The sequence below is a fragment of the Chelmon rostratus genome, chromosome 9, assembly GCF_017976325.1.
Source record: "Chelmon rostratus isolate fCheRos1 chromosome 9, fCheRos1.pri, whole genome shotgun sequence".
NCBI classification, from domain to species: Eukaryota; Metazoa; Chordata; class Actinopteri; order Chaetodontiformes; family Chaetodontidae; genus Chelmon; species Chelmon rostratus.
In genome coordinates, this window is record NC_055666.1 from 26,893,410 (window position 1) to 26,921,304 (window position 27,895).

General features: G+C 41.4%; 1 protein-coding gene across 1 annotated transcript; it reads left to right on the plus strand.

The window, feature by feature from the left end:
• The first annotated feature begins 12,745 nt into the window (after positions 1–12,745).
• slc25a48 (solute carrier family 25 member 48) lies at positions 12,746–27,284 on the plus strand. The gene is made up of 7 exons (XM_041944367.1): positions 12,746–12,858; positions 17,190–17,233; positions 17,693–17,764; positions 19,260–19,512; positions 20,304–20,591; positions 22,907–23,040; positions 25,137–27,284. The coding sequence occupies exons 1-7, from the start codon at positions 12,804–12,806 to the stop codon at positions 25,239–25,241; spliced, it is 951 nt and encodes a 316-aa protein (XP_041800301.1). The 5' UTR covers positions 12,746–12,803; the 3' UTR covers positions 25,242–27,284.
• Positions 27,285–27,895: the final 611 nt, after the last annotated feature.

Here is a 27,895-nt window from a genome sequence, read left to right on the forward strand (position 1 = left end):
AGTCACCTGCTGTCTGTCTTCTGAAACAGCTGACGAGCTTAACGAGTCACCCGCTGTCTGTCATCTGAAACAACTGACCAGGTTAACGAGTCACCCCCTGTCTGTCATCTGAAACAGCTGACCAGGTTAACTAGTCACCCCCTGTCTGTCATCTGTAACAACTGACCAGATTAACGAGTCACCTCCTGTCTGTCATCTTAAAGAGTAATCCAGGTTGTTACCTGTTACCTTCAGAGTGTTACAAGAACACCATGAACACCTTGAGAACAGGACACTGATTTAAACTTTTAAAGGAAGCCACCTGGTTAATATATTCTGCCAAGTCACAAATTATTATTATTATTTAACGCACAGAACAAGGCTGAAAGTCTCTGCGGAGCCACACAGGTAGTATAACTCTCTGTGGAAGTGATCACTTCACGTTGCACGGATTCATTAGATTTATCTGTAAATTTCCGTGACGAGTTGAGAGAGAAAGGGAATCTGCAGCTCTCACCGGTTTAAACTCTTAAATCTTTCCTTCCCTCGCTGTTTGACCTTTGACCCCTCTCTGAGCCTTTGGGTGACCCAGTTCAGCCCTGCAGCATTCCTCATCCTCCCCTCTGTACAGCCTCGGTTACAGGTCACGGGGGTCGGCGCTCTCTTTACAACGCTCCATTAGTTTGACTGGTCAGTTGCTTCCTTTTCAGGGTTGGTTATGCAACTGATCTGATGTTTGGTGACTCAGACAGTTCAGATCCTGGAGTTGCATCAACTGACCTCCAGTGAGGAGGAAAAAGTGGTAGCATTTGCTGCATTGTAGAGGTTTAGTTATGGCCACAAGTCACAACTATCAACTTTAATATTATATAATATAAAAGCATCTCACCATTTTTTGACAGAAAACAGACTCTTTCCAACAAGTTGTAATAGTTTATTATATTTTTACTGACAACACATAGGTTGTAATAAATAAATAGATAAATTCTAAAGGCTTTCTCTTCCTGCTAAAACTGATTTTTTTTGGATAAATCTCAGTTTCAGATTTCAGGTTGAGATTCTTTAGAGAGTGGAGCCAATCGTGCCTTTTGGCGTACACCTAGAAATCACCTTGAAAAAATGAGAAATTATTGATTATGCAGCAACTTAATGAACTTAATAAATGCCCTAACACTGTGAAAACCAAATAACTTTGATTTGGTTAAAAAACATGGAGCACAAACCTGAGTGTATACTGGAATAACTGAATATTGAAATACGAAATGATGACCTAAAGTGTACGTTTGAATCAATTCTATCATTTCCATTGGACTGGGAATGAGGAATTGTACATTTACAGATATTCAGAGACTTGACTTGATTTTGACTTTGGTTTCTTGTTTTTGTCTTACTTGTGTACTGATAATACACAAATTTAATGGACAAGCAACCTTGAAGCTTACTGATCACATTTACGCCCCCCAGAAGATGAACCCATAGTCTTTTGGACGCTCTGTGAGCTCTGCTGTGGCGCCACCTTCAGTCAAAATGTGCACACAAGATATCTTAAGTTGTAATTTTGGGCTTTTTTGTGTGTCACCGTGAAGTTAAACTTAAAAAAATGCCCAAAGTTAGACTCCATGTAATGAACAGCCGTGCCTTTAGGGGGCAGCACTAATGAACTTTTCCACCTGATTGGTTTTGTTTTCTGATGGATGTCACAACAGCTGAGAGTTTTTTTTCTTCTCCCCTGCTCAGTTTGCATGTCTTTTCTGCCTCTTTCTGTTTCGGCTGCTGTGTTTTAACATATTACCTCATTTCTATTCATTCTTAAAGTCTCACAGCCTTGGCCCCAAATAAAAAATTTACACTGTCGCCTCGGGACACAGGCTCATTAAAACTTATTTCTATCCTTGTCATGTCGGGGCCTCGCAGCAATGAGCCTGCACCTCATTCTGGGTCGTGGTCTGCAGAGTCTAAGAAACTAGATGTTAATATAATTCATGAAAAGAGCCTTTTCCTGCTTTTGCTGGACGATTAGTCGGACCGGTCGGAGTCCTGCTGAATTTATTTAGCATCAATCTCTGAATAAAATTGAATTTGGTTCTGGACTGTTGCCATACATTTTTTTAATTTTGTACAAAGAAAGTAAGTATGGTATCAGTCTGCTTCACAGTCACATCATTTATTTAATTAACATATTTCCCTTTCCATGAAAAAGCACTGACGTTACAATGAACTGACATAGAGCACTGAAAGGATTTAACAACAGAGTGAAGGACAAAGAATAATTGAGCCTCAAGCAGCCGCGTTTGGTCTGCAAACTGAATCCAGTTCCTGCAAGAGTCTGACTCATCACTGTGACTCTGATGCTAATATTGATAAATAACAATAAAGAAATGATAAAGAAATGATAATTATCCATGGTTTGGGATCCTCACATTTGGCTTTTAGACGTCTTCGAGTAGGCTCTGTGCTGGAAGGTGGTAACTTTTTTTTACGTTAAACTTGCATTAATCACTTTGCTTTGCTTTTTTCATTATCTCTTTATTATTTTTGTTGCAGCTGTATTCTGTTACAGATGTTCTCTCCATCAGTGTGAATGGACGCCTGCAGCAGGTGTGAATGTGTGCAGGTGTGTAAACATGTGTATGTCTGGATGTGGAGGCGTTTGACCGACCACAAGAACAATATATTCTAAATATATTTAAAAGGCAAAATAACATGCTGGCACAGCATCAGAGAAGAATGAAATCGTGACATCATGTTGATACAGCTTCCCAAGCACAAAGGGCATGAAGACTCACTCCAGCATGTTTTCCTCTAGGACATGAATGATGCATAATAACTGATTTTTCAGATTTTCTTCAGCTGGGAAAATGTTGCACTAAGCCGCCTTTCTTTGTGTTGGAGGATTGAAAGAGATTCATTTAAACTGACTTAAATTCATTTAAAACAAATCTGAATGGTCAGACAGGAGGAGATTATACATATTTGTAGGTAGCGTTCGCTCACTTCGCTTGTTTTCATTCATGTAGAATCAAATATCAGCCAAAGTTCTACATTGAAATAACAATGTCAGCAAGAGTTCTTCTTCTTATAAAGTGTACTTTTTCATAGCACAAATACACAGTATATGTCAATACTGTGAATATGTACCATTGCTGCTGGTTCTTAACATTTAAGAACACATAAAGTTGTCAATCAATATAAACTTCAGTCCAGACTACAACTCGTTTTTCATTCATCTCCTTCTACCCATAATCCCTTGTGATTTGGAGTAGTTTCCTGTAGGTGGGGGGGATTACTCTCTCACTTCTAATTATCCAAATCACACTTTTCATGCTCGCGAGGTTCAACACGCCTGTTGTGAACGCACCTGGAGTGTAGTTTCAAATCAAAGTGGAACACGCGCAAAATAAACTTGACTTCCTGTTTGTTTTAGGCTTCTGAGGACAAGATAATGAAGCCCAGCGAACCTTAAACATTCAATACTGTGCTGTACGTAATGCTGCTCAGCATCCCCAGGCACTGCTGTTTGCTTCCTATCCAGCTTCTGTTCAGTAAAACCTTCATTAACAAAGATGAAACTGCTTCTCAACATACAAGCAAACATTTCTATTAATCGCATTAAAGCCTTGACGGCTGATATGCACTGCTTTTCTTTTATTTAACTCAGTATGCGTATGTGCATGGATAAATGCAGATGCAGAAAACATCTTTTAAACATTATCCACACATTTCTGTCAACAGAGCAATTTCAACACATGCAGTGCATTACATATTTCATACAGGAGCGGTTCACAGGCAGCATGCATGAAGCCACAAACACTGAATCCATGCTGCTTTTCCAGGACTCCAGCCTCAGTGTATTCTTTCTTCGCGTGTATCTGGACTGAGGTCAGATATATTTACTGGGCTGCTTTAGGAATTCCACCGGAATCACATGTTCCGTGACATGAATGCTGCAACGTGAGGCGAAAAGGTCGTCCATAATTGAAAGTGTGACATTGAAAAGGCAGCACAGAGGCAGAATTAATGGTCCCGTTCTGATATTCAAAGATTAACTTATTCTGCCCCCTAGTGGCAGCAGATGGTCAAGTTCAGCTTTGTTTTTTGGTGTTTTTTTTTTTTTATTTCCTTTGCTATCATTCAGGTACATTGATTCCTTTATTCTTTCTACATGACAAATATTTTAAAATATTTTCTCTACCTTTTCTCCTCAGCTCTTAAACTCTCCTGGGACTCCTCTAACATGCACAGGAATGACCTTTGACCTTTGAACCCCACTTGCAGTTATTTTCTTGTAATAAGTAGGATTTAGCAATAAAAGGATGTGGTATTATTGTATTTAATATGAGTTCATTAAGCTGCCCTGGAGAAGATATTTATATTGTTCTTTGAAATATGAACTGTAGATTTCAGACAGCAGTGGAGGAGAAATGACCTCAGTAACTGGTTTCATGACCTGAAAGGGTTTGGGATCAGATCACCGCCTCCGTGTCTTTGCAGGCTGTCAGTGGACGTTAGTCACTTTCTTGGTGGGACACTTCACCACCTCCCAGCGTCCCAGTAACAGAGGAACAGGTTTAGAGCTTGAAAACCATTTTTAAGCATCTCAGCACAAATAACTGTGAAATCTTCACCGTCAGAAAGTTTAAAAAAAGTACGATGTAGTATTTTGACTTATTGAACTCCATCAGAGCCATGGCGGACAGTTTTATGCCATCTTTTTTATTTATTGCAGCTCGACCACAGAGAGTTTGGTCAGAGATTTGGGTGTGTTGTGCTAGCAGCTAATGTAGCCTGTAGCCTGCAGCAGAGATGAGCAGCAGCTGCAGACGACTGCTCAGATCATTCGCTCTAACGACAACGGGTTTGTTTCGTAGTCTTCAGCCGACGCTGACACAAGTGGCATCACTTGAGGTGGCATCACTTATCGGACTTCACACAGGTCGCTGTGAGACACTGAAGGCTTTAAACATCACCTGTAAACAGACTTTTATGTGTTCATCTGACTTGTTGTCAAAATAAAATGGGAGTTGGTTTATTTTCATGCTGCAAAGAGGACGTCTCAAGAAGACATCTTTACTGGAGCAGCGGGACATTTGGACATTATGACATTTTGTCACTGCTTCCCAATAAAGATGGTGTTTGTCTCCTCTGATCCACATGGACCCTGTGATGTGTGTGTGTGTGAGAGAGAGAGAGAGAGAGAGAGTCATTACTTCTAAAGAGAAGTGGGTGATCTGCCTAAAGGACTCTCAGCACTGCAGCGCTGTGGTTAAACCCCAAACACCCCCTGTCTTTAGACATGGAGACACGAATGTCTACATTAGTTAAGGAAGAAGCAGGTTAAATGAAATCAAGAATTTTAAAACCTATTTCCATCCATCATTATCGCATCTCCCTCTTTTCAATATCTCAACTTTTCTACAAAACATAAGAGCACGGTTTCACCGTTTCTTTTATTTCTGGCTTTTTTGTGAACATCAGATTTTAAATGTCCTTGAAAGCTGGTGGAATAATGTCCTGTCTGCTAATGATGAACATGAGAACTAGTTCAGTGATTGAAGTGCAGGAAACTGAGCGTTTCAGCTACTATGCATGTTTTAAAGTTTTCTGTCTTTCTCACTTTAACCCATAAAAATCCCTCAAACCTGCTCACCCACAGGACTGCCACTGACTTCACTGGAAAAACAAAGCTTCATGTTTATGACAATAATCTTATTGACTCACATGATGTTATGAGTCAAACCCAACTCAGTGGTCCTGTGCACATACAGACACTATGTGCTTTGGTGGGTCGATGTTCCTTCACAAACATGCCTCTGCGTACTTTCTGCAGGTCAGTGCTCTTTACACAGAACAGAAAAACAGGACAGCTGCGTTGTTCGTCATGACAACCAACCAGAACAAAAAGACAATTTCTGAGAAATTAATTCATCCTTTAAGCTTTATCGGTCACTCAGCTCAATTACAAATGCCAGACTTGTCTTAGTTTGTGTAAACTGTAGAGGCCAAGTAATAGAAAGACATAAATCTGAGAACATCACATCTGAAAGGACAGCGACAGCCGAAAGGTAACAAGTGAGTTCAGATATCTACAATCAATGTGCCCTTGAGCAAAGCACTAACACCCTGCTTTCCACAGACTGTGGCTGCACCGAGCAGCTGCATCCTGCATCTGAATACAACAACGTGGGTTTATTCGAGTCCAGCTGAGACAGAAACTAGAAGAGGAAGAAGTTATTCAAAGTGCAGCGAGCCTCTTTGAGCTGAAAGAAAACCTTGACACACCTGCAGAACTTTGTTTCAGACAATATATCTAACCACAACCTCCATCCATCCATCCATTATCTATACACCGCTGAATCCTTTGCAGGGTCACGGGGGGGCTGGAGCCTATCCCAGCCGTCTCTCGGGCGAAGGCAGGGGACACCCTGGGCAGGTCGCCAGCCTACCACAGGGCACAACCATGCACACCACTCATTCATACCTACGGACAATTTAGAGTTATCAATTAACCTCAGCATGTTTTTGGACTAACCACAACCTCTGAAAGTCAAAATCAAACCTCACACATGCACTGATGGCTGCTGGGTAACATGCAAGGTAACGTTTTCCAATGTTAAGTCTCTATTTGATCGTGTGACGAGACCCCACATGTGTGCACTGGGGCTTTACTGCTACGGCATTAAACTGGACCCATCAGCCTGATATTTTCTGTGCACATTGTGACTCTATGCTCAAGGTTGCAGTGACTCACATTTGTTGAAAAACTTATTTTATCAACTGCTCAGTTTTATATCATCTTGCCAGCAGTATTCACCGTTTTACGATAAGCCTTCCGACATAACAAAAGGCATTTCCAGCAATCAGCTGGACTGAGAACAAGGCTAACCTCGTCTGTTGCAGGCCACATTTTGGCCTTTGTCATCGCTCAAAAACTGATATCCACAGAAAAGTTTGGTCTCATCCTGAGAGAAAAGCATCTGCAGATTAATTCCACAGCAGATATGTTATGATGTTATAAAGTTTGGCACAATACGAGATGAAGAAATCCATGTTTTTGTTATCTACGCAGCCGTCGTGACTGTCAGGGAGCCAGAAGGGACAATAAAGTGCGATTCAGCTCCTTTCTTCCTTCTCTCTTCTAGCTCTTTGTGGAATTGCAACCACATCGACGATGCATGTATATCATCCCATAGGTGCTCTACATTTAATTAGTCAAATTAGGTAATCTGCATTTATTTATTTGGCATCATTTAACCTGTAAGATGAAACATTTAAATGAGCAGAACTCACTTAATATTTTAGTTTTTATGCTTTTAATATTTGTTATTCTCCAATAATCTGCAGAGTTTAACATTTAGAGGACTGTAGAGCCTTGACTAAGGTGTGCATTCCCTCATTAATTTGTTTGTCTCCCACCTCTGCAGTGCAGTCCGGTGCAGATATTGTAAGAAAAGCCTAAAAAGGCCAAAGATGAGACGTTTTCATTGGTTTGGTTTGGTTTTCATTGACTCATCTCGTCTCTCATTAAGACTGACGTTCAGCCTGTTCACACACAGTCCACTGTTTGTCACTCAGCTTCATCACTGAGAGCGTAAAGTTAACCTCACGTGCACCATCCATGTCAACCACACCTGTCCCCACGGACCAATCGGAAGCCAGAATCCACAATCAGAGTTCAAGGAGACACCAGAACAAGTGCAGCCGTGTTGTACAGATGTCACATGTGACCTCATGTGAACTATTAACATGTACATTTGTGTGCTGTGTTAATGTTAACACAAGGACTTTGTGCACAGTTGATAAAATCAGGATTTCATATATCATAAGTTAATACAAAAATCTATAAAACATAAAAATTATTTTCTATCATCTTTGCAGACTTACACATCCAGTAGATTTCTGTTTGTTATTTCTGAGGGACACAGTTTAATTAAAAAAAAGTAATTATTTAATCAGAAGAATTCCCGACTCACATAGTGAGACAGCAAAGTTAAACTTGTTTGAGATTCATTGAAAATCTGTTGTCAAATATATCAAGAAAGGTTTTAAACAGAACAACAGAACGCAAATGAAAAGCAATTCAGACTCTGAATGAATTAAACACATTGAATGAGTCTTCCACTTTCTCTTCAGCTGCCCAGAGAGATAAAAACAGCCGTTTCACACTCGACTGAACACTTCCTCGTTAAATTATTATTTCTTTTCTTCATATCTGACTAAAACCAGTGGCCTCAGATCTGAGATCAGCAGAGTCAAAGTGATGGCAGGTTGAGCCTGATGTCAACAGGCCTGACCTCAGTTATCAGCAGTGAGAAGTGCTTCAGTCACTGAAATGTGAAACAGAAACTTCTGAGAGGCGTCATCAGTAAACACACCCGGTGAGACACGCAGCGTGTGTGTGTGTGTGTGTGTGTGTGTGCACGTGCAGACACGCAGGTTGTCTGTCAGTACACACAATCTAATGTAAAGGAACACAGTGAGATCTTCTCGTTTGAGAGGACAGAAAACAGTTTTATCTGTCCAGTGCAGAGGTACGTTCAGGACATGCTGAGCCTAGCTTAGCATAAAGACTGGAAACAGGGGGAAACTGCTAGCCTCGATTGTAACATTGTAGTTGGTCTAAACACCTGGTGGACTTTTCTCTGCACTGGGAACACAGAGACCACAAACAGAATACCAGACTGCTCCTTTAACCGTTGTGGCAGATGCATTTCCAATGAGTCACCATAGCAACCTGACGTAGCCTTAATGAATCCATGAAACTGTGTGGAGTTTCACAATAAAAACACTCTGTGTGAATGTTTGTGTTCGTCTGACCCTCTTTACTTGTTTGTTATCTTTTTCACCTATTTATCTCTAAATTTAAGGCTTTTTTCTCTTTTTCTTCCCGTCTTTTATGACTTGTAGGAGAGGAATTCTGATGTGTTTGGCTGTAAATCACAAAGCAGCTGCTGGATCCTGGAGGTCTTACACATCTATGTATAGCAAGACAGACCAGCTGTGGTGTAGATTACGTCTCCACGATAAGGAAACCCCACTAAACGTGTGGTTTTACATTTCAGTAAGTATATTTTTATTTATACTGTGGTCACGTTACAGCGCTTCAACCATCCCCCAACCCTTGAATTAACCCCTCAACACCCGCTGACCTAGAGACGTCATATGTTCAAGGTTTGTCGTACATTGCAGATTATTGTCTTTTTGAAGCAAACATACAAGATAAAACAGTCTACTCTGTTTCTGCATATATTGCATGTCCATATATTCATGTAAGCTTTCTCGTACCAGCAGTGAGTGAAAGCTGTGACAAGAGTAAACAAAATGCAAACAACGTTACACAAAAGTCCTGAAATATGCAAATACGATCATCAAAGTTGTGAGTTGACATTAAAAAAATATATAAAAGGTGCCGCATTGGCTTCCATACATTTAGGACATGTCGCACATTATACGTATACATACTACGGGAAAAGATGTATTTGTACTTCCTGTGCTCACAGACCGAGTGAAAACAGTTTTCTTGTAACCCTAGCGACCCACTTGTTTCAGCTGCCGCTCATGTTCCCTCCTCACTTTCCATCACTCGTTTCCTACGAGGACATCACTCGGAGGAGGTGAGGAAAGGAAAGGAGGAGAGTTGAAGGATGAAGAAATGCAACAGTTGTATTTTACCGTAAAACCTGTCGGTGCCCATTTCAGATGAGAAAATGTTACTGAAAGTGTTTCTTTTCATGATTTGTATCTGGAATTGAGACAAAAGCTGAAAATGCAACAATGAACGCTGGAAACTGAGCCATGAAGAGACCTGAAGCCTGTGGGAGAACTGGAAAATGTTTCATCTTTGAACGGGACCAGTTTTACAGCCGCTGAGGGCAAAGGGCAGGTTTTACGTGATTTAAACATTCATTTGTTCATTCATTTAATGTTACACATACTTGTTTACAGGTATAATCTTAGATGGGCTTCCTGTTCAGGTCCTGTTGGGTTTCCTCAGATGACCTTAAACCTGAGACTTTAATGAATGTTCTCCCAAAGAGCCATAAAAATAGTTTCACTAAAGAGAGGCAGACACACACTCAGGGAAATGCAGCCGTTAATCAAGAAGTGTGCACTTTATTTCTCAAGATTAGTCTGTTAGCAGATGGAAAAATGAACAAACAGAGAGAACAAACTGTCAGAGAACTGGTGGGGATGGAGGAAAGTTTGCTCCTCCTCAGCACACTTGCATTTCTCTGGTAGTTTTCCACAAAGTGTGAAAATGTGTCTTATCACAGGGTGGAGCTGGGTCTCTCTGGAGGTGGAGGAGGAGGAGGAGGCGTCCTCTGCACCAACTGTGAAACATTAACCACTATGATTTTATAGAGACTATATGTGTTTATAGACAACTTAACCCCTGAACATGTGGCTTCATACATTCTGCATTAGCTGTGTTTCTTTATGGGAGCTACAGCATGTGATGTTTACATTGAGCGAAACACTCAAAGTCCATGTTTTCATGCACATTTTCCCAAAAGTCATCTTGATTTATCTGGAAACTGAAAGCGAAGTTCAAGTTGAACATGTTTGGCTGTGCAGCATCAGTCTGTAACCCCCCTCAGTGCTGTTTTAGAGGTTAGGCAACGATTTGCAGTCACTAAGGTAACATCATTTATTTCAGGTTGCTGATTTAACTCTACATGTGACATGTGATACTCCAGACTGATATTTGATGACATTCCAGAGAGAGGTGCTTTAAAGTGTTTTCATGTTATTCCCCCAAACTGTTCACTTCAAACAGTGGAAGCAGAAACCACACAGAGATAAAAAAACACATATCTGACAGATGGATCCAGTTTGAGAAAAGTTTGCTGCACTGTGGCTGAAGTAAATGAGCCAGTGACAGAAAGATTTGATGGAAACTGTTTGAGAAATGTGTAGGAAATATAGACAACGAGACAGTTCTGGGCTCTGCCTGCAAACAGTGAAGCTGTACCTGAACAGTGTAAACAAAGGCAGAGCAGCCTGGACAACCTTTAACTCCACCAACACGTATTCGACAGCTTTAGTTACTTTAAAGATTAGGATGTTCATTATTCCTGAACTTTACTTTGATTGTGAATCTTGTTGCAGAGGCTCAGCAGACCGTCGTCAGGGTCTGAATCCCATCGCGGCTCTCTGGGTTCTTTCTGATTGTTTGCTCTCGTGTTTTCTTTTTCTCGTGTGTTTCCTCCAGGAACTCTGGTTTAAGTATTATATGTTAAATATTATGTGAGCTATCAGGAATCCTCCTGCCGCTGCCCTTGACCAAAGCACCGACCTCAGAGGTGGAGCTGGTTCGAGCAGAAACAGCAATCAGCTCCACTTCTGTTGTTAGTTTGCTGATAGTGAAATGTTGAGGAAAATAGAGATAAATAATAAAGCGTTGGCTCGTTTCAGATGAGACTGGATTATATTTAGTTCTTCTTGTCGCTGTTGTAATCCAGTATCTTTCATGAGTGACACCTGATGTGACGTCTCATGTTGGAGAACAGAGGTTCTCTGAGGTGTCTGCTTGTCCTCATTAGCTCAACCTGCGAGTGATTTCCTGCCTGATTGTTTGACCTGAAAAGGTTTGAGAGGCCTGAAGAAACAAAAATGTGCAGAATCTGAGCCTCAAAGTGCTCTGTTGATTGCAGCTGTCATATCTTCATCAGCAGGGTTTCCCTGTGAGCGCGGACCTGTGGATGTTCACATTCCCTTTATTTTTATTGTTTTTAATTTTGTAGCAGAAGAACTGATGATGAAGAACATGTGTTATGACCATGAGGTCAGATTGTTAAAGGTAGAAAACATTTCTGCATTAAATGTCTCAAAGCGACTGGACTCATGGTTTCCACCAGGCGGCCACAGGAAACAAGACTTCACAGCTCGTCTTCCTCAGCAGAGAGATGGACAGCAGGGTCATGTGACTCAGCTCTGTTTGTTTAAATCTGGCCTTCAGACACTGCGTGTGTTATATGAGATAAGTTATTTTTTGCACTGTGTATATTTTGCATTTGATCCTCTCAGTTAACTCGTTTATATTTCTGATACTTACCGTCAAAGTGGGACATCTCTGCACTTAACTGATAATCTGCTTTTATAAAAATCTTATTTTGCTTACTTAGTTTAAATTTGAAATCTTTCCCAAATTGCACTGAAATTGCAGCACAACAATTTTGCCTGGCATGAATTATCTTATCTAAAATAGTCTCACAGTTCACATTTTACCTTTATGACACTTTTGGCATCTTCGTAAATGGATAGAACTATTAAATGATTTCATTTCAGAAAGAAATGTTATAAAAATATTCCTTTAAATCTAAATGTTTTCAGTATAAAACTGAAATTATACTTATTATAATGTGAAAATGAGTAAATAGTAAATATGATCAAGTTAATGCAGCTGCAGGATATCTGTGGTAGGATTAATAAATCTGCATCAGAGCAGGTCACTGAGGCCTCAAAGTTTACAGCACAGACTCTGTGTGTGTGCTCAGCTTTGCTCCTCATGGCTCATTTCCATGACGGCGTTTCTATAGGCTGAGCGCTTTGGAGAGCTCACATCTGATTGGCCAAGAGAGCTGTCCCGCAGATTCAAACTTTGCTCTGATTGGTTTCTTGAGCCAACCTGCTGTGTGGGTCCTTATCAAAGCTCGCACTCTGTTAGATCAGTTTTTCTGTCCTCAGGAAGGGATCTGACCGCTTCACTATCAATAAAAACCGAAGCTCAGCTGTTTTCCTCGTCGCTGGGACTCAGGATCCTCGCAGGGTTTTTACTCGCTGACTGATGAGAGGCAGCAAACTGAAGTTTGGTCTCTGAGTTGAAGATGCAGAAGTCAAAGAGCTTTCAGCTGGATGATTTTCTGGCAGGATGGATCGGCGGTGAGTGACACAGTTATTTCCACGCTCTTACCCAGTCCACTTGGTCAGTGTGGGGTTTGGGTGGAGGGTTGTGGGTTCATGCACTCAGTGGCTTCTCATAGTTGCATGTTTGCTTGGGTTAAATCAGCTTTGCATGGAGGAAAGCACACATTCAGAAACACGCACAAGCTGCTATTTTCGCACAATTAGAAACCGTTTTGCTGCTGCAGCCCCCTCATGCATCCACATCCAGTGTAAACAATGGAGGGTCTGCAGAGAAACCCCCCTTCTTTTCACACTGACAGATAAACAGTTTCCCTGCACCCTGCAGTGTTTTACCTCTGAACTATGATACAGCCGGTTTTAAACCAGTTACCACCTGCAGGTAATCTGCCTCAGACTGACCCTGAAGGACTGATTCTGTGGAAGTTTTAATTCTGAGAAAACGCCTTTAAGTGATGACCGTGGCCGCTAGGGGCGCTGTTGCTGCACCATTTATAGTTGCATAAACAACAAAGTAGGCCTCTGATTCATGTTGTTGTTCTGTTTATTCCTGCAAGGTGGTCCTAAGACAGCTGCAGCTCTTTGAAGTTTAATTTCTTCAATTAAAAAGTTGACTCACAAGGACTTAATGAAACATAAGTAGAAAGGAGAGGAGACTCAAAAAAGGTGGTTTTCAAGTGTTGCATGTGCAGATGAAATAAAAGAAATAATCAGTTTAAAGATCAGACTGTGAAAATAAATCAGAATGTCCAATTTCAGGTCTATGTCAATCAAAACTATAAAAAAAACTTGAAAGAAACGTGAAAGTTGTTGAAAGAAAGAAGCTGCTGCTGATCTGTGAGAACTTTCTGTGTGATGAATGATGCTCTGCACGTCAAAGACATGGAAAGACAACGTTAAAGCAAACACACAAACTCCACAAAGCTAAGCTGAAAGAAAATAAACACAAATGTATAATTCAACTTATTGCTGCAGCGACGTTTGAACGTAAACTGTTTTGTTGCTGATGTCGTTTGCAGAGAAAGACTCTTTCATGAGTGGTTCACATGGCAACGGAAGCTGAAGCAAAAGGACTGTTTAAAAGCACTCTCTCGTTGTTTTTCAGCGAGTAAAATCACAGTCAGAGTTCAGTCAAAGTATCTTTTATTCTGCTGTTGACTCCTAAGGACCCCGTAAAGGACCGGGTGTACCACCTGGACCCTGAGGGACAACTGCAGGTCACCAGCATCTAAACTTGACTGAGGCAAAGATAGATAGAGAGATAGATAGATACTGTATTAATCTCCAAAGAGAAATTTACAGTTCCAGCAGCTCAAACAGTGGAAACACAAGGGCATGCAAAATAAGAACAACTTTCAGGTACAAAATGCAAAGACCATTTATAAACCAGGAGGCAAAAATACAAAATAACAATATAAGAAAAAATAGTGAGATGAAAATATAGAACTAAGCTGTATAAAATAAACATCTGGCGGTTAAATGTGAGCACAGTAGTGCAGTTGTGCAAAATGACAGTGTGCAACAGTCGGTTTGTCCACAATTAAGTCCAGCATATAGATGTGTGTGTGTGATAAAGTCCAGCATTTAGATGTGTGTGTGATGAAGTCCAGCATATAGATGTGTGTGTGATAAAGTCCAGCATGTGTGTGTGATAAAGTGCGAGTGTCCATGGTGTGTGGTGTGAGTGTGTAGTGAGTTGTTGTGCATCAGTTACCCAGTTTTCCTACTGAAGTTTTACAAAATATCACAAAATGGGAAGGTCAGAAAAAATATGTTTTAAAAAAATGATTTTAGCTTCACAGAAACATTATTTATCCCTGCTGGAATATTACAGGAATGTTTTGCTGATTTCTTGTGACATTGCAGACGATTAAGAAGCTTTTAGAAACGCAAAGAAATCTAATTTACAGACACAGTTTGAAGTGTCGTAATAAATGTTTTAGTAGTTAAAAGTCAACAAACTTTGCAGCCTCAAACAAAGTGAAGTTAGATTGAAATCATTTTCTTCAATTTCATCATGTGGGCGGGTGAACTGCAGTCGAATGCTCTGCAGGAAGAAGCGTTAAAGCAGCAGGTAGAAGATGAAGCTCTTCCTCAGCTCTTCAATTTGTGCTTCAGCTCCATCTTTCATAACTTTCCAACCAGGCACAGCAGGTTGGTAAAGTGAGTTTCTGATTTTATGTTCATTTTATGTCTTTTTTATGTGAAGCACTTTGGTGCATGTGAGTTCTTCATTGTAAAGCACTTTGAGCTGCATGAAAGGCGCTGTACAAATAAAGTTTATTATTATTATTGCTGCCCCAGCAGCCCAGAAAGTTTTGACATGTACACATATTATCAACAGAAATTAATTATGCATCATCATCATTCGACCCTTTACCTTCCTGAAATTCCCTTAAAATTAGCCTAAAATTAAGCTGTAAGTTGAAAGCTGTTCTTGAATCAGTTGGATTATGTGTCTGGTTTTGGTCCCTTTTGAAATGTAGCACTCTTTTAACACACTTTTCCCCCAGCAGTCAGAATCGCTGTCAGTGCTGCTGGTAATGAGTAATAAAAGTCTGAACTCGGTGAAGTGGAAGGTTTTTAATTTTATTTGCAGACAGATGCCTGCAGATGACTCTATCTGGGCCCACAGCACGAAGTCTTACTCTAGTCCAAGATCAAAAACTGATAGCAATACCACACAGGTGTTTTTCTAATGGCATGGCTAAAAAGGCCATTTAATATATTTGTCTGGATAAATATCTGTATTGATATTGAGGCCGTTCACTATATTGATCTTTTCAAACCTTGTGTATTTGTCCCCTTTTTCACTCATTTATTTGATTTGGCTGTAAATTACCTACTGAAGCAGCACATCCTCATTTTCCACTGGCTATATCTTGGGTTTTTTCCAAAGGGCAACTGGAAAAACCTTAGAAGTACCACGACCTGGATGAACGAGAATCTCCACAGGTCCATTGGCTACACCAAGTGCCAGTCATCTGCGCAATTGATCGCAATTGGTTTGATCTTTAAAAGAAAGAAGAGAACGGGGCACTTGCTTTTAACGTGGACTCTCATTGGCTATTGTTGGCTGTGGGAGAGCACATGGAAGATCCTAATTGGTCAAGTGAGGTGTCAATGTAAAGGTCAGAGGGCAGCGGCCATTTTGAAACCAACACATTGCCCACACCAACATGCTAACTGGAGCTACAATGGAGAAACCATGCAAGATTAGCACATCTGAAGGCCAGTTTGAAATGTTAAAACAGCTTTCTGTGGATTATTAAAGTGTTTTGGTCTAAATATTTAAATTGGATAGTTGTAGTGGAGTGAAATGGAGTGCTATCAATCGGCAGATTACTTTGAGACTTCATACGTGAGTTGCCTCAGGTGTCTGTTTGTTTGTTGTTGCTGTTGATCGTACCTGCTGTTGTGATCGTATCTTGAAATGGCTCATCAGTGGAATCACAAGAACCTTAACTATTCATCCAACAATTTGTCGAATGAGTCCAAACTTAAGCATAGATGACTGAAGTCTAGTCGACACAGTCTGAAGGCTACCAAACACCATGTGGAAGCTGATGGAGAACCCAATGAAGAACAAAGAACACAGTAAACCCAGTTCCAGGTCGTACTGGTCCTAACTGGGCTTCTGAACACCATGCTGCAGGCCATATGTTGCCATGTGTAGGTTGTTCTGTGTGCCCGATGAGTGTTTGGAGTGATTCACACACACAATGCACAGACTGCAGAGGGAACAGGGGGTTAATGAGGGCACAGTGGCTCATTTTTGCCCCGGGGCCCCATGATGGACACCCAGTTTGTCTCTTTCTATGTCGTCCCCTAAAGGACCTAAAGCTTTGTCTCAACAGGGATGTAAGAACTCATGTACGGTGTTCTTCTGTCTGCAGTTCAAAGGCCTTTAAAATCAGCCATTAACATTTGCAGAGTTTCTCCTGTGTGGGGATCAATGAAGGATCATCTTTCTCTCTCTTTAGATTTTTATTTAATTGAAGTTTATTCAGTGAACTGCAACACAAATCAGAAGCTCATAGCTTTTACTTCATAATAAGAAATGTAAGACTAAAGGCAGTCAGCAGAAGCTTCAGTCTGTGAGTGGAGGACTTTCAGTTTCAGCTCGTTTCTCTTGCTTAGAAAAGGAATAAAAAGTGTCAGAAACACAACAAATGAATGAGAATTTGCGTCCCGGTTCAACATTTGAGATTAATTTTCCAGAGAAAACAAACTTTCCATCTGTCCGCCCACAATTTTATGGTGACATTTATCTCTTTTTTTCTTCCTCTGGTATTTTGTGCATTCATTTTTTTTTCTTGTGTCTGTTTTTATTTCTCTTTTGGCTGCAGGAGCTTCCAGTGTCGTCGTGGGCCACCCGCTGGACACAGTCAAGGTATTTCAGACCTGCGGCGTGATTTCGCCACACTGAAACTTTACAATTGTCTTGTCCTGATTACAGATGTTGTTATATAAAAGAACAATAATCTGCAGTTGATCAAGAGTCCTGATGTTTATTTGTTGTTATGCAAGAACAATTATACCAAATTAGCTCTGTGGAACATTTTCTTAGCAAGCTGTTCAGGATGTGTAGAACTGTTTACTCAGACAAACTGGCGCCATGCTGAGATGTGCAGCTACAAAGTTCTCAATGGGAAGCTGCATTTACAGATAAGAAAAGACACATATATGTATGTGTCTTTAAGTCCTGAAAGCCTGTCTCAGTTCCACGTTAGCTTCTGCTCAGCTAACTGTCAGACCTTCATACAATTTACTGGCATTCTGAGTGACTTGGACTTTTGAGTCTGTTCTGTGTTGTTGTATTTTATTTTTGAAACCGTTTCCTGTGGTCCAGACGCGGCTGCAGGCGGGCAAAGGCTACAAGAACACTCTACACTGCGTGGTCAGCATCTACAGGAAGGAAACGGTAAACTTTCAGCCACCGTGCTCTTTCTGTCCTGCTCTGAATACCGTCAGGACATTTCTGTTCTATAGTTAAAGATGGGACGTTTTAAATGAACAAATGACATCTGGACATCTTACTACTTTATTTTATTTAGAGATTATTTTTATTATTGGGCTTTTCCACCTTCATCTGACAGTGAACAGGATGACAGGAAACAACAGGGAGAGACAGGAGGGGGTTAACCTCTTCTATTGTGTCTACCTCTTCTATTCTTTACTGCATTTATATCTTCTAGATATATTAATGACTAGAATTATGCTCAAAACTGAACCCAAACCAGAACCCAGATAAAATTCAACATGCATTTTGTTTCTTCATGCAGATTCCTAATCAATAAAGGTCTTTGTTTTACTCAGATCAGCATTTCACTTTCTTTTCACTTTAATTTTGGCTTCAGTTTGTGAGGAGTGACTGTGACTGATTATCCAGTGACTGTCTCGTGAATTAGCCTGTAGTGTTTGAGCAGGGAAACGAACTGCTGACGAGACTTTCCCAGAGTACTGAGAGCAGTGTGAAGATCTGAACACCTTTGACTTCCATTAATACAGGTGGTAGATGTGAGAGTCAGTCGCAGGAAACAACCAGGAGGACAAACCGGTGGACAGACGGCAGTGAAAAGTCCCTCCAGTACATCACACTTACATTAACGTCTCATCAGCGACACATTATGGGAGTGAAGCCAACTTAAAACCTTCATTTACAACAAAACAAAAACAGCACTAACATTTAGTCTTCTACACAAACTGTTTTCACTCGATCTTAAGTTGTAATTGTCGGTTCTTGTTCCCACGACCACAGTTCGGTTCAGCTTGAAACGCTGCTGGTTTTTCTTTTGCTTTGGTGACCCAGTTTCTCAGCAGGCTTTCTTAAAGCTTCAGTTTAATCATTAAGTGAGCTGAAGTCATTTGTTGAAGCATAAAATGATGATCGAGGATAATAAATCACCGAAGCCTGATCATTGTGCAGTATGAAGTACTGCAGCAACATATTTCCTGAGGCTGAATTGTGCATCGTGGGTCTGATTCAGCCTGCCTTTAGTTGGTAATACATGACTAAAGCTTAACAGGGTGTTTTCCTCAGAAAATGCTCTAATTCTTGTCCATGTTAACCCCCCCACGTCCACTTCCCTTCAGAACGCACAAACCTGCTTCTCTCAGTGGTCAGATGATTTGTTCAGGCGTTGAACAGCTGTGTTCAACTTTCAACATGTGTCTCCCAAACTCCAGCCCCCCCTACTAAGCAGGAATACTTTCCACAGAAAAAAAAGACTCCAACTATTTGGCAGCGACTTTACCCCATTTTTCATTCCCTGCATTGTTAGCGCTGGCCAATATTATCAGAGCACAGAGTTTAAAATCCGCTCTGTGGGTTTTACTTTCTTTCACTGCTAAGAAACGTCTTCTGTCTTTGTTTTGGCTCATTCGCCGCTGACAGTAACCGTCTGTCTGTCCCTCAGGTCGCAGGTTTCTTTAAGGGCATGTCTTTCCCGCTGGCCAGCATCACCGCCTACAACTCAGTGGTGTTTGGCTTCTTCAGTAACACGCAGAGACTTATAAGCAAGTATCGCTATGGCGATGGGCGGCATCCCTGCGGCATGCTGGACCTGACTGTGGCCAGCATGCTGACTGGACTGGTGTCGGTGGGCCTGGGGGCCCCGGTGGATCTGGTCAAGATCAGACTGCAAATGCAGACGCAGACGGTCCTGGCAGGTAAATCAGACTTTTTTGGGATTGTTCTCCAGAGTCGAGCGCTGCTCAGCACTGACATGAAGAAGGTGTGTTGTCTGGGCTCAACCTTTACCTTAAATAGCAACCCAATAAACTGAGGTCAGAGCAGTTCAGCGATAAGATGGCACGTGAAACATTTATAGCCTTTTGTTTACAGTGTCTGTGGAGCTCACACCCTTCATACCCATCATCGTCTGATAACTTTGTCGATTTCTCAATGACACTTTGGTCTTTTAGTACATCCGGACTATTTTATGATGGTACAAAGTGCCAGAACGTTTGAAAGTCTGAACGTCCTTTCAACGTATTCCTGTGATTCATCTAACTGAATTTTTCCGTACGTGACTGTGTACAATAAAAACGAGTCATTTTACTGTAACTGTCCTGAGAAAGCCTGTGAATATCAACGATGTTCCGCCTACATGAATAAGTAAAGCTTTGCATGAACACTAGTTGGCGGCTCCATGGTCAGATGTAGACGTCATGTTTCAGACGCTCTCTTTGCAGACTTGCTCACTGGTTTCGCAGTGTTCAAGAATCACCAAAGCACAAAACTCTCTCTGTTCAAAAACAGTCAAGAGGCTGGTGACAGAAATGTTTCAGCAATTTAAATCATCAGCAAAAATGAGTCCATAATAACAAAAACCAAAGCAGTTCTTTAAAGAGCTGATCCACAATCCACAATCAGGCAGACATTCATGAGAGTAGAGCAAACAGACCACTTTCTGAAACACTGCCTGACCTGCCAGTCACTTTTCATTCCTTTCCTACAGAGAACTTGCACCTCGCCGGAAACGTATCGAACGGCACCAACATCCCTCTGCGATCCGTCGACATCCCCAACCAGAGACTTTACCGAGGCCCCATCCACTGCATCAGCAGCATCCTGCAGACCGAGGGCCTGCAGGGCCTGTACAGGGGGGCCGGGGCCATGATCCTGAGGGACGTTCCCGGATACGTGCTCTACTTCATCCCTTACACCATCTTCTGCAACCTGCTGAAGCCAGACGCCAAGTCAAGCCCTCATCCGTGTTCCATCTGGCTGGCTGGAGGACTAGCAGGTAAATGTCACAAACCACAGCGATGGATGACTGATGTTGGACAGATGTTTAATTTAGGCTCATAGCCGCAGACTGGTGAGTCAAACACATGCGGAAAAGATAGGTGAAGCTAAATGTTCAGGACCAAAATCATGTGTGGAAGTTTAGCGGTTGTTCGTTACGTAAGCTTAGACGCTCTTCGTGTTGGCGGGCGTGTCGTGGGCACAGGAAGCTGACCAAATGAAGTCAAAGGCAGTGGGCAGAAAGCTGCACACAGTCCGACACACTGATCGATATGAAGCTTAAAAGTGCCGACGCTCTGCTCTCTTTGAGCTGGAACTGAAGCTGCTGTTTGCTGTTAGTCCCGATCAGTAAATAAATGTCTCAACAGGTTTGACTGCAGCTTGTTGTATGTGAGTCAGGGCTGATTTTACCTTTTAATATGTTGGTGGAGTTTCTGTTTTTAATGCAGTGACAGGGTGGGTCTGTGATTCTGGTTTAGGCTTCAAGTCAAAGTAAATAAATCATCCAAAAGTCAGTTTGGCATAAATACCGAGTCGGTTTGGAGCGAGCGTCGGCCCACTCGTTCTGTTTTATTATCCGCAGATGGAGAAGCCATCGGATTCAAAGTGAAAGTTTCCTCCTTCAGATGAAGGGATGAGTTTAAAAGACGATGTCTGTACTGGGAGCTGGCAGACTGTATCTATCAGCACGTTAGTCAGCATGTCACCCAGCGAAAGGAGCACAGCTGCAGATTCCACCTGATCATTTAGCAGCCGAAGCCGGCAGCGACTTCCCAGATTCATCGAATTCGGCATCAATTCAACCTCTATGTGGGTGCACACGGTTAGCAAGTTTTTGAGAATTAGAAGTGAAAATCGAATGATGAATCTGCAGCCACTCACAAAATGAACACCTGCTTTGGTTGACGGGATTAGATGATTCGATCATTGTCATTATGATTAGTCTTGGTTAATCTTGCTGGAGTTAGAAATATACAGGATATTTCAGTTTTGGACGTAAAAGCGATTGTTTTTCTTCACACTCCTGACACGAGTTCACATACGTTTAAGACGTTTTCTTTGCTTTTTGCCGTTTAAATTACAACCCGGGCCGAGCTTATCTGGATTGTGCAACCAGATGTTTTATTGTGTGATTTATGGCATGAAGCATGTCCGTTGTTTTTTTTACTGACCTGCAAAACGCTGTGACGCTGTGAGTCCATAAAGTTCAGACATGAATACACGTGACCTCATTTTACTTCTGTTTGTACTGTGACCTGATTTCAGGCAGAAAACACGAACACATCGCAGCTCCTGCTCGAAAATGGTGATGTTGTTTTTTCTTAGCTGCACTGACGTGTCGAGCAGGACGATGTGTGTAAACTTATACCCCCCCCCCCCCCCCACATGCTTCAGCCTGGGTGAATGTGAGCCGTGTGTGCAGTGAATAAACAGAGAACTGCCTGTGGACTCTGGGATTCGTTGGTCTCAGTTCGGGCAGACGTGCTTCCAGATGCAGGCCGACCACCTGTGAACACGTGACAGAGTCAAAACATGGTGCAGAGAAAGCTGAAATCAGCTGTGAGCCGTAAATCAGTGCAGTCTGCGTGTTCAGCCGGCAGGCCTGGATGTGGAAACTCAGATAACATCCTGCATTAAAGACAACAGTTGTACAGTGTAGCTGAAATGTGTAAACGGTGCTATTTCACAGCAGGATTACTGATTAATAGAGCACTCTTCACATCAAACCTTTAATGCAGTTGGACAAACATTCAAATATTTTGTGTCATGGCTGTTTTCCATTTAGTCTCCAACTACTACTACTCCAGTACATCTTATTTAATTGAATACTTCATTCTAATTGGCCAGTGAAGACTCTTCCTAGCACAGAATGTATCAGCTCAGGTGCACCAGTGATACTGCTGGTGTGGCTTTTGCTGATTTCCTCTTTAATGCTGGTGCTTTTCCACTTGGTTATCTGTCTGAATGAATGAATGAATGCACATCTTAACAGGTTCTCTGAGAAGCACTTGAATGCATCATTAGTTCTGGCCTGTTACTCTGTCTCTGTGAGGTGAGACTGACTAATATGTGGACACACCCTGAACTGTGATCACAACGTGTTTCATTCAGACATAAGTTCCCACTTGAAATTTGAATTTTAACAGTTTATATTTGTTTGTTGAGTAACGTCTGTGTCTAACACAGAGTAGCATTTGTAGTTTTCCTCATTTGAAGTATGTATTTGTATTAATCTGACTCTCTGAATGACCTTGCTGCCACTCCTTCCTTCACATGTTGCACACGGGAACTAAAGTTTGTCCTGTGTTTCAGGGTCCATTTCCTGGGTCACAGCCACGCCAGCCGATGTGGTGAAGAGTCGAATGCAGGCCGATGCTCAACTGCAGAGGAAGTACAAGGGCGTCTTACACTGCATCATCCACAGCTACAAGACCGAGGGGGCGCAGGTGAGCGGTGAATTCATCGTTCTGAAAGAGAAGTTTGGTTCACAGCAGGAACACAGTGCGAGCCAGAAATGTTTCTTACAAACAGCGATTCATTTTCAAAGTTATGTTTGAAGATCAGAGTTTTACTGTCAAGCTGAGAAAAGTTACAGCAGCATGTATGCGTATAGAAAGCAGAACATTTCACAGTATATAGATAGATAGACTTTATTTATCCCAAGCTGGGAAATTGCAGTGCAGCAGCAGCATTACACACAGTGAAATAAGTGAAAATAAGACTATAAAGAACAAACTATACATAATAAAATATAAAAATAGCGAGCAGTAAAAGGATTATATACATAATAATAATAAAATAGCCAAATAGTAAACAGTAGTAAAAGTATTGCACAAAAAAGAATATCAAATGCAAAATGAGTATCAAAATAAGAATATCAGTGAAAATAAAGTGTACGTTGACTGTAAGAACAAATATATATATATATATATATATATATAAAATATCGAAATAGCAAGCAGTTAAAATTATATACATAATAATAAAATATCAAAAGGTAAGCAAATATCCATCAGAACGTGCTGCAGTGAACAGTTCTGACACAATACACCGTCCTCCTGCTGGAAAACCCGGCAGTACTTTGTTTTGTAGACTCTTTGTTAGCTTGTTCACCTGGAAAGATTCTGCATTCAGACCCAATCATGATACTCTCACCTGTCACCAGTCAGCCTGTTCACCTGTGGAATGATCCGAACAGGTGTTTTTGGAGCGTTCCACATCTTTTCCAGTGTTTTGTTGCTCCTGTCCCAACGTGTTGGAAACGTCTCAGAATAAATAAGCAGAAATTTACAAAAATCAAAGAAGCTGATGAGCTCAAACAGTAAATATATTGACTTTGTGCTGTTTTCAGTTGAGTTTATGTCAGAAAGGATCAACAAGTCAGGGCTTGTATGAAGTCTTAATCAGCAGATAACCTTGATTTCATCTCTGTCTTTGAGACATAAACACCATAGCACCCCCCCACCAGGCTTACTGTACCGGCTGCAGATGGTTAATCGCTCAGAGGTGAAACTCTAGAAAACAGCGTAACCCGGATGACAGTCGAGCTGCGTTCTCAGAAACTGAATCCTCTGACGCGTTTGGAGCACGTGAGTCTGTCAGTGAGTGAAAGCTCGGCATCCGGACGGACCTCTTTTGGGAGCAATCGCGTTACAACCTCAGCGGTCAGGGCATCGCATCAACACACGGAGTATAAAGAACAAACGGATGAAGTTAGAATCAGACGGATTTCATTTTTAATGGATTCATTCAGAAAAATATAAGTTACATCAAATACAAACAAAACAAAATAATATGATAATAATGTGAAACTACCAGCAGTGGATTTGTTGCGCTGAAAAGCTTCGGTGGGGTCACGTCAGGTCAACGGTTGAAACATGGCCGCCTTCTCCTAAAATCAACAAACTGTAGCTTCCAGGTGTCCCAAAGTCAAAGGTTATGAAATACAGACAAACTATCCAGACTTTCAACATGCAAACACTTAAGTAACTGTGTTTTGGCAGCAGTCATATGATCAGCAGCAGAAGGTCACTGGTTTTGTAAGAAGGCGGTCTGACTTCATGTGATGTGACGGTCACAGATCAATGAGTCAGGTTATTAGAGGACAGGTCCCCTCTGTTCCTCAGATTCAGATTTCTGTGAAACAGTGAGACCTCCCCGCGTTAACGCTCAGATCGGGAGCAACGTCATGAATGCTGAGATAAAAACTGCTGAAGGTGAAAGTGCCAAACAAAGCGATCACGATAACCAACAGGTCAAACTAAAGTAAACGACGAGGCGCCGCTGCAGAGCCAAAGCAAGCAAACATGACTCAGCTGATTCACAAGCAACTCAAGTTTGACACTCATCAAAGATTTAATCAATCGGCAACTATTTTGATAAAGAATTACTGAAACGATGGATCAATTAAGATAAAAAGTCAAAATCCTCTGATTCCAGCTTCCTGAATGTGAATATTTTCTGGTTTCTTCTGACAGTAAACTGAATATCTGATATCTATTTTGGAAAACAGAGGTTAAAGTGTTCTCGTTCTCGCGTGCAGGTTTTCTTCCGCGGAGCGTCGGTCAACGCCATCCGAGGCTTCCCAATGAGTGCCACCATGTTCCTGACCTACGAGCTCTCCCTGCAGTTCTTCAGGGGCCTCTAGGATGAAGGGGAACATTTCGGTGGTAAAAGGAATCACATGCAGTTTTTTGGCAGATGAGCACACGGCAGGCGGTTCAGAGTAGCTGCGAGTCAGCTGCTTCTGTACACGATGCTAACTGAGCTACACCAGAGCTCTTCAACTCTTTGATGTGATGTATTTTAGCCCTGAGACCTTCTAGCCACACAAAGATTGATTAACTATGTTTTAAATTAGTGCTTTTTATAATAAGGATACCACGGGCGCCCATGTGTTCCTGGGCAGAGCCTCGGCTTCGGTGCTTATAGAGTGTGACTACAGCAGCTTTGATGCTCACAGGAGATGGTCTGGACTGCTGGATGTCCCTTCAGGGCATGTTTTATGCTAAGATGTTAGCCTTCACTGAGAGATGGCTGCTAACTAGCATAGTTTATGTCAGGCTTTCACAATGAAAATAGCCTTGACAAAATTAACGGATTTGGATGTTTGAAATGCTGCAGTCATCTTAAGCTCTGATTTATCCAGAAAAAAGGAATTCTCACCCGCTGCCCACCTGCATTTGGTTCATTTCTACCCATGACGACTCTTTCGTGGGTTACCTGACAGGTACCCGACCCACTGCAGGAGTCTGACCTAGGATAGGTGAAGCTGAATTCCCATCTTTCATGAATGGGATGCGGCCTCTGCTGCCTCGGCAAACGGCATTTGTTGTTTGTCAAGTAGCTAGTTAGCTTTCAGGAGTGATTTAGGCCAATAAAAATACCATTCATTTTGCAAGGGAGTGAAAATATTAAACAGTAATAGGCTAATTAGGTCTAAATAAATCTTTTTTATTTGGAGTTCAACCAGCACAGTGTCAGCTTAGAAACATTCTGGCCCTTAGTCAAATGTAGTTGATGACCCGTCCTCGAGTCCATATGGTAACGTTTCCTTGGTAATTACAAATGGTCAATCAGAGGAGCCTGCTGGGCGCGATAAGCGCCGCCTGCAAGGGCAGATTCCAGGCGCTCGCTGTAGTTTCTGTGGAGATTGAGGCTTTATTTTTGTTTGACTAGGCTTCTAAAAAAAATTGATTATTCTTCCGAAAGGTTGAGGTGATTGTTGGCATCAGCAAGCATTAGTTGCTAAATAAAATTGGTACAGGAAAAGCTAAAATATTAGCTTAACAAGGCTAACAGGAAACAGCTGGACCTGCATTCTCACCTCACCTCATTGATTATTTTTAATGCTAATTTACCAAAGAACTCTGTGTGTTCCTCTGAAGGCGGTTTTAGGGAAATGAAGTAGTTTGGGATCAGTTTCATTGATGGATGTGACATTTTCAACACAACTGCAAAGTCTAAATTTGATGTTTTTCTGCAGATCAGTCTTCAGTGTGATTTCGTATTTTTAGTTTTTATCTACTTTCAGTTGTAATTCTTCGTGTTTGCACATGATCAAAAATAATAAATGATTTCATAAGTAAGTAGTGCAGTGACACATCAAATTCAAATCTAGGTGTGACTGCAATGAAGTAACTGCTCCCGTGTTGTACTGATGAGCATTAGGAAGTGTTGAAAATGACGCATCCACCCATTCATAACATGAATTGTTGCCTTCCGGTGCACATGGACTGTATGTGCATCCCATGTTACCATCCACTTGTACATATGTTTGTGCGTTTCTTATATTAAGAAAAGTGAGTTTCACAGTTACATGGTTGCTTTATACATAACGTGAAGAGCATAAATGTAGAATCACTAACAGTTACATAGCATTTAGAGTTAATGACGCACAAAAGATGTTTCATTCTAAAATGAGATATCCACTTGAGATGTCTTCTCTACAGAAATCATTACTTTCATGCATAAAAAAACACATTTTGTGTTTAAACGGGGAGTCATGTTAAGACTTTCCTGCACCAGAAAGTCAGAAGCACATTAAGTAAACCAATATACTCCTAGCACAAAACGGCTATTTATCATTTTGGAGTGAATACCTTCAAAAGAAATATCTTTGCCTGCCTAATAGTTATATTTTAAATAGCTTTCTTGTCATGTATATACTTGTAAATATGTTTACTACCATTCCAGGTGGTGGAGAGCCAGAAGTGTCTTATTATAAAAAAAAATAAAGCTTTTAAACACATCAGTGGTCCTGCTGCTTCTCTGAATTTGCTCTCCTCAGAATAATGTGCGACTCATGTGACAGCTTGTTGTTATTGATTGCTGCATGTAGATAACGAGTCGTTGCCAGATAAACGCTTGATGATTACATGCTACAGGACGCAGAGTTTTCATGTTGAAACTGCACCTGGTGGGTAGACTGAGGCCTCGGTGCAAATGCAGCCAGACGACTGCCCTCCCCCTGCAGACTGAAAAGAGTCTGGAGCTCAGAGGCCACTGTCAGAACCACAGTATGGAAGTATGTAACTGTAAGCTTGTGTACTGTACACATCGTCCACTAGATGGCAGCGTTTCACAACAAAAACAAGAAGCAGCTGTTCCTTACCTGCTCACACTTTCTCTGCATGGTGGTCCAAAAGAGTTCAGTCTCCAAGGCAATCTGCAAGTGGATGACAAGTGTATAATTAAAATCTACCTTCATTTGCTGAGAACATCTGTTCATATAACAGTTTAATGATAGTAATAATGGTACTGGTATTCATGGGAATCGGCACTTCATTTAGTAGAATTTCT

Bases quoted from the DNA above. Each gene is read 5' to 3' on its own strand.
- slc25a48 (XM_041944367.1), top strand. From the start codon at position 12,804: ATGCAGAAGTCAAAGAGCTTTCAGCTGGATGATTTTCTGGCAGGATGG. The intron at 19,513-20,303 runs GTAAATCAGACT...CCTTTCCTACAG, and splicing joins GACGCAGACGGTCCTGGCAG to AGAACTTGCACCTCGCCGGA. The intron at 20,592-22,906 runs GTAAATGTCACA...CCTGTGTTTCAG, and splicing joins GCTGGCTGGAGGACTAGCAG to GGTCCATTTCCTGGGTCACA.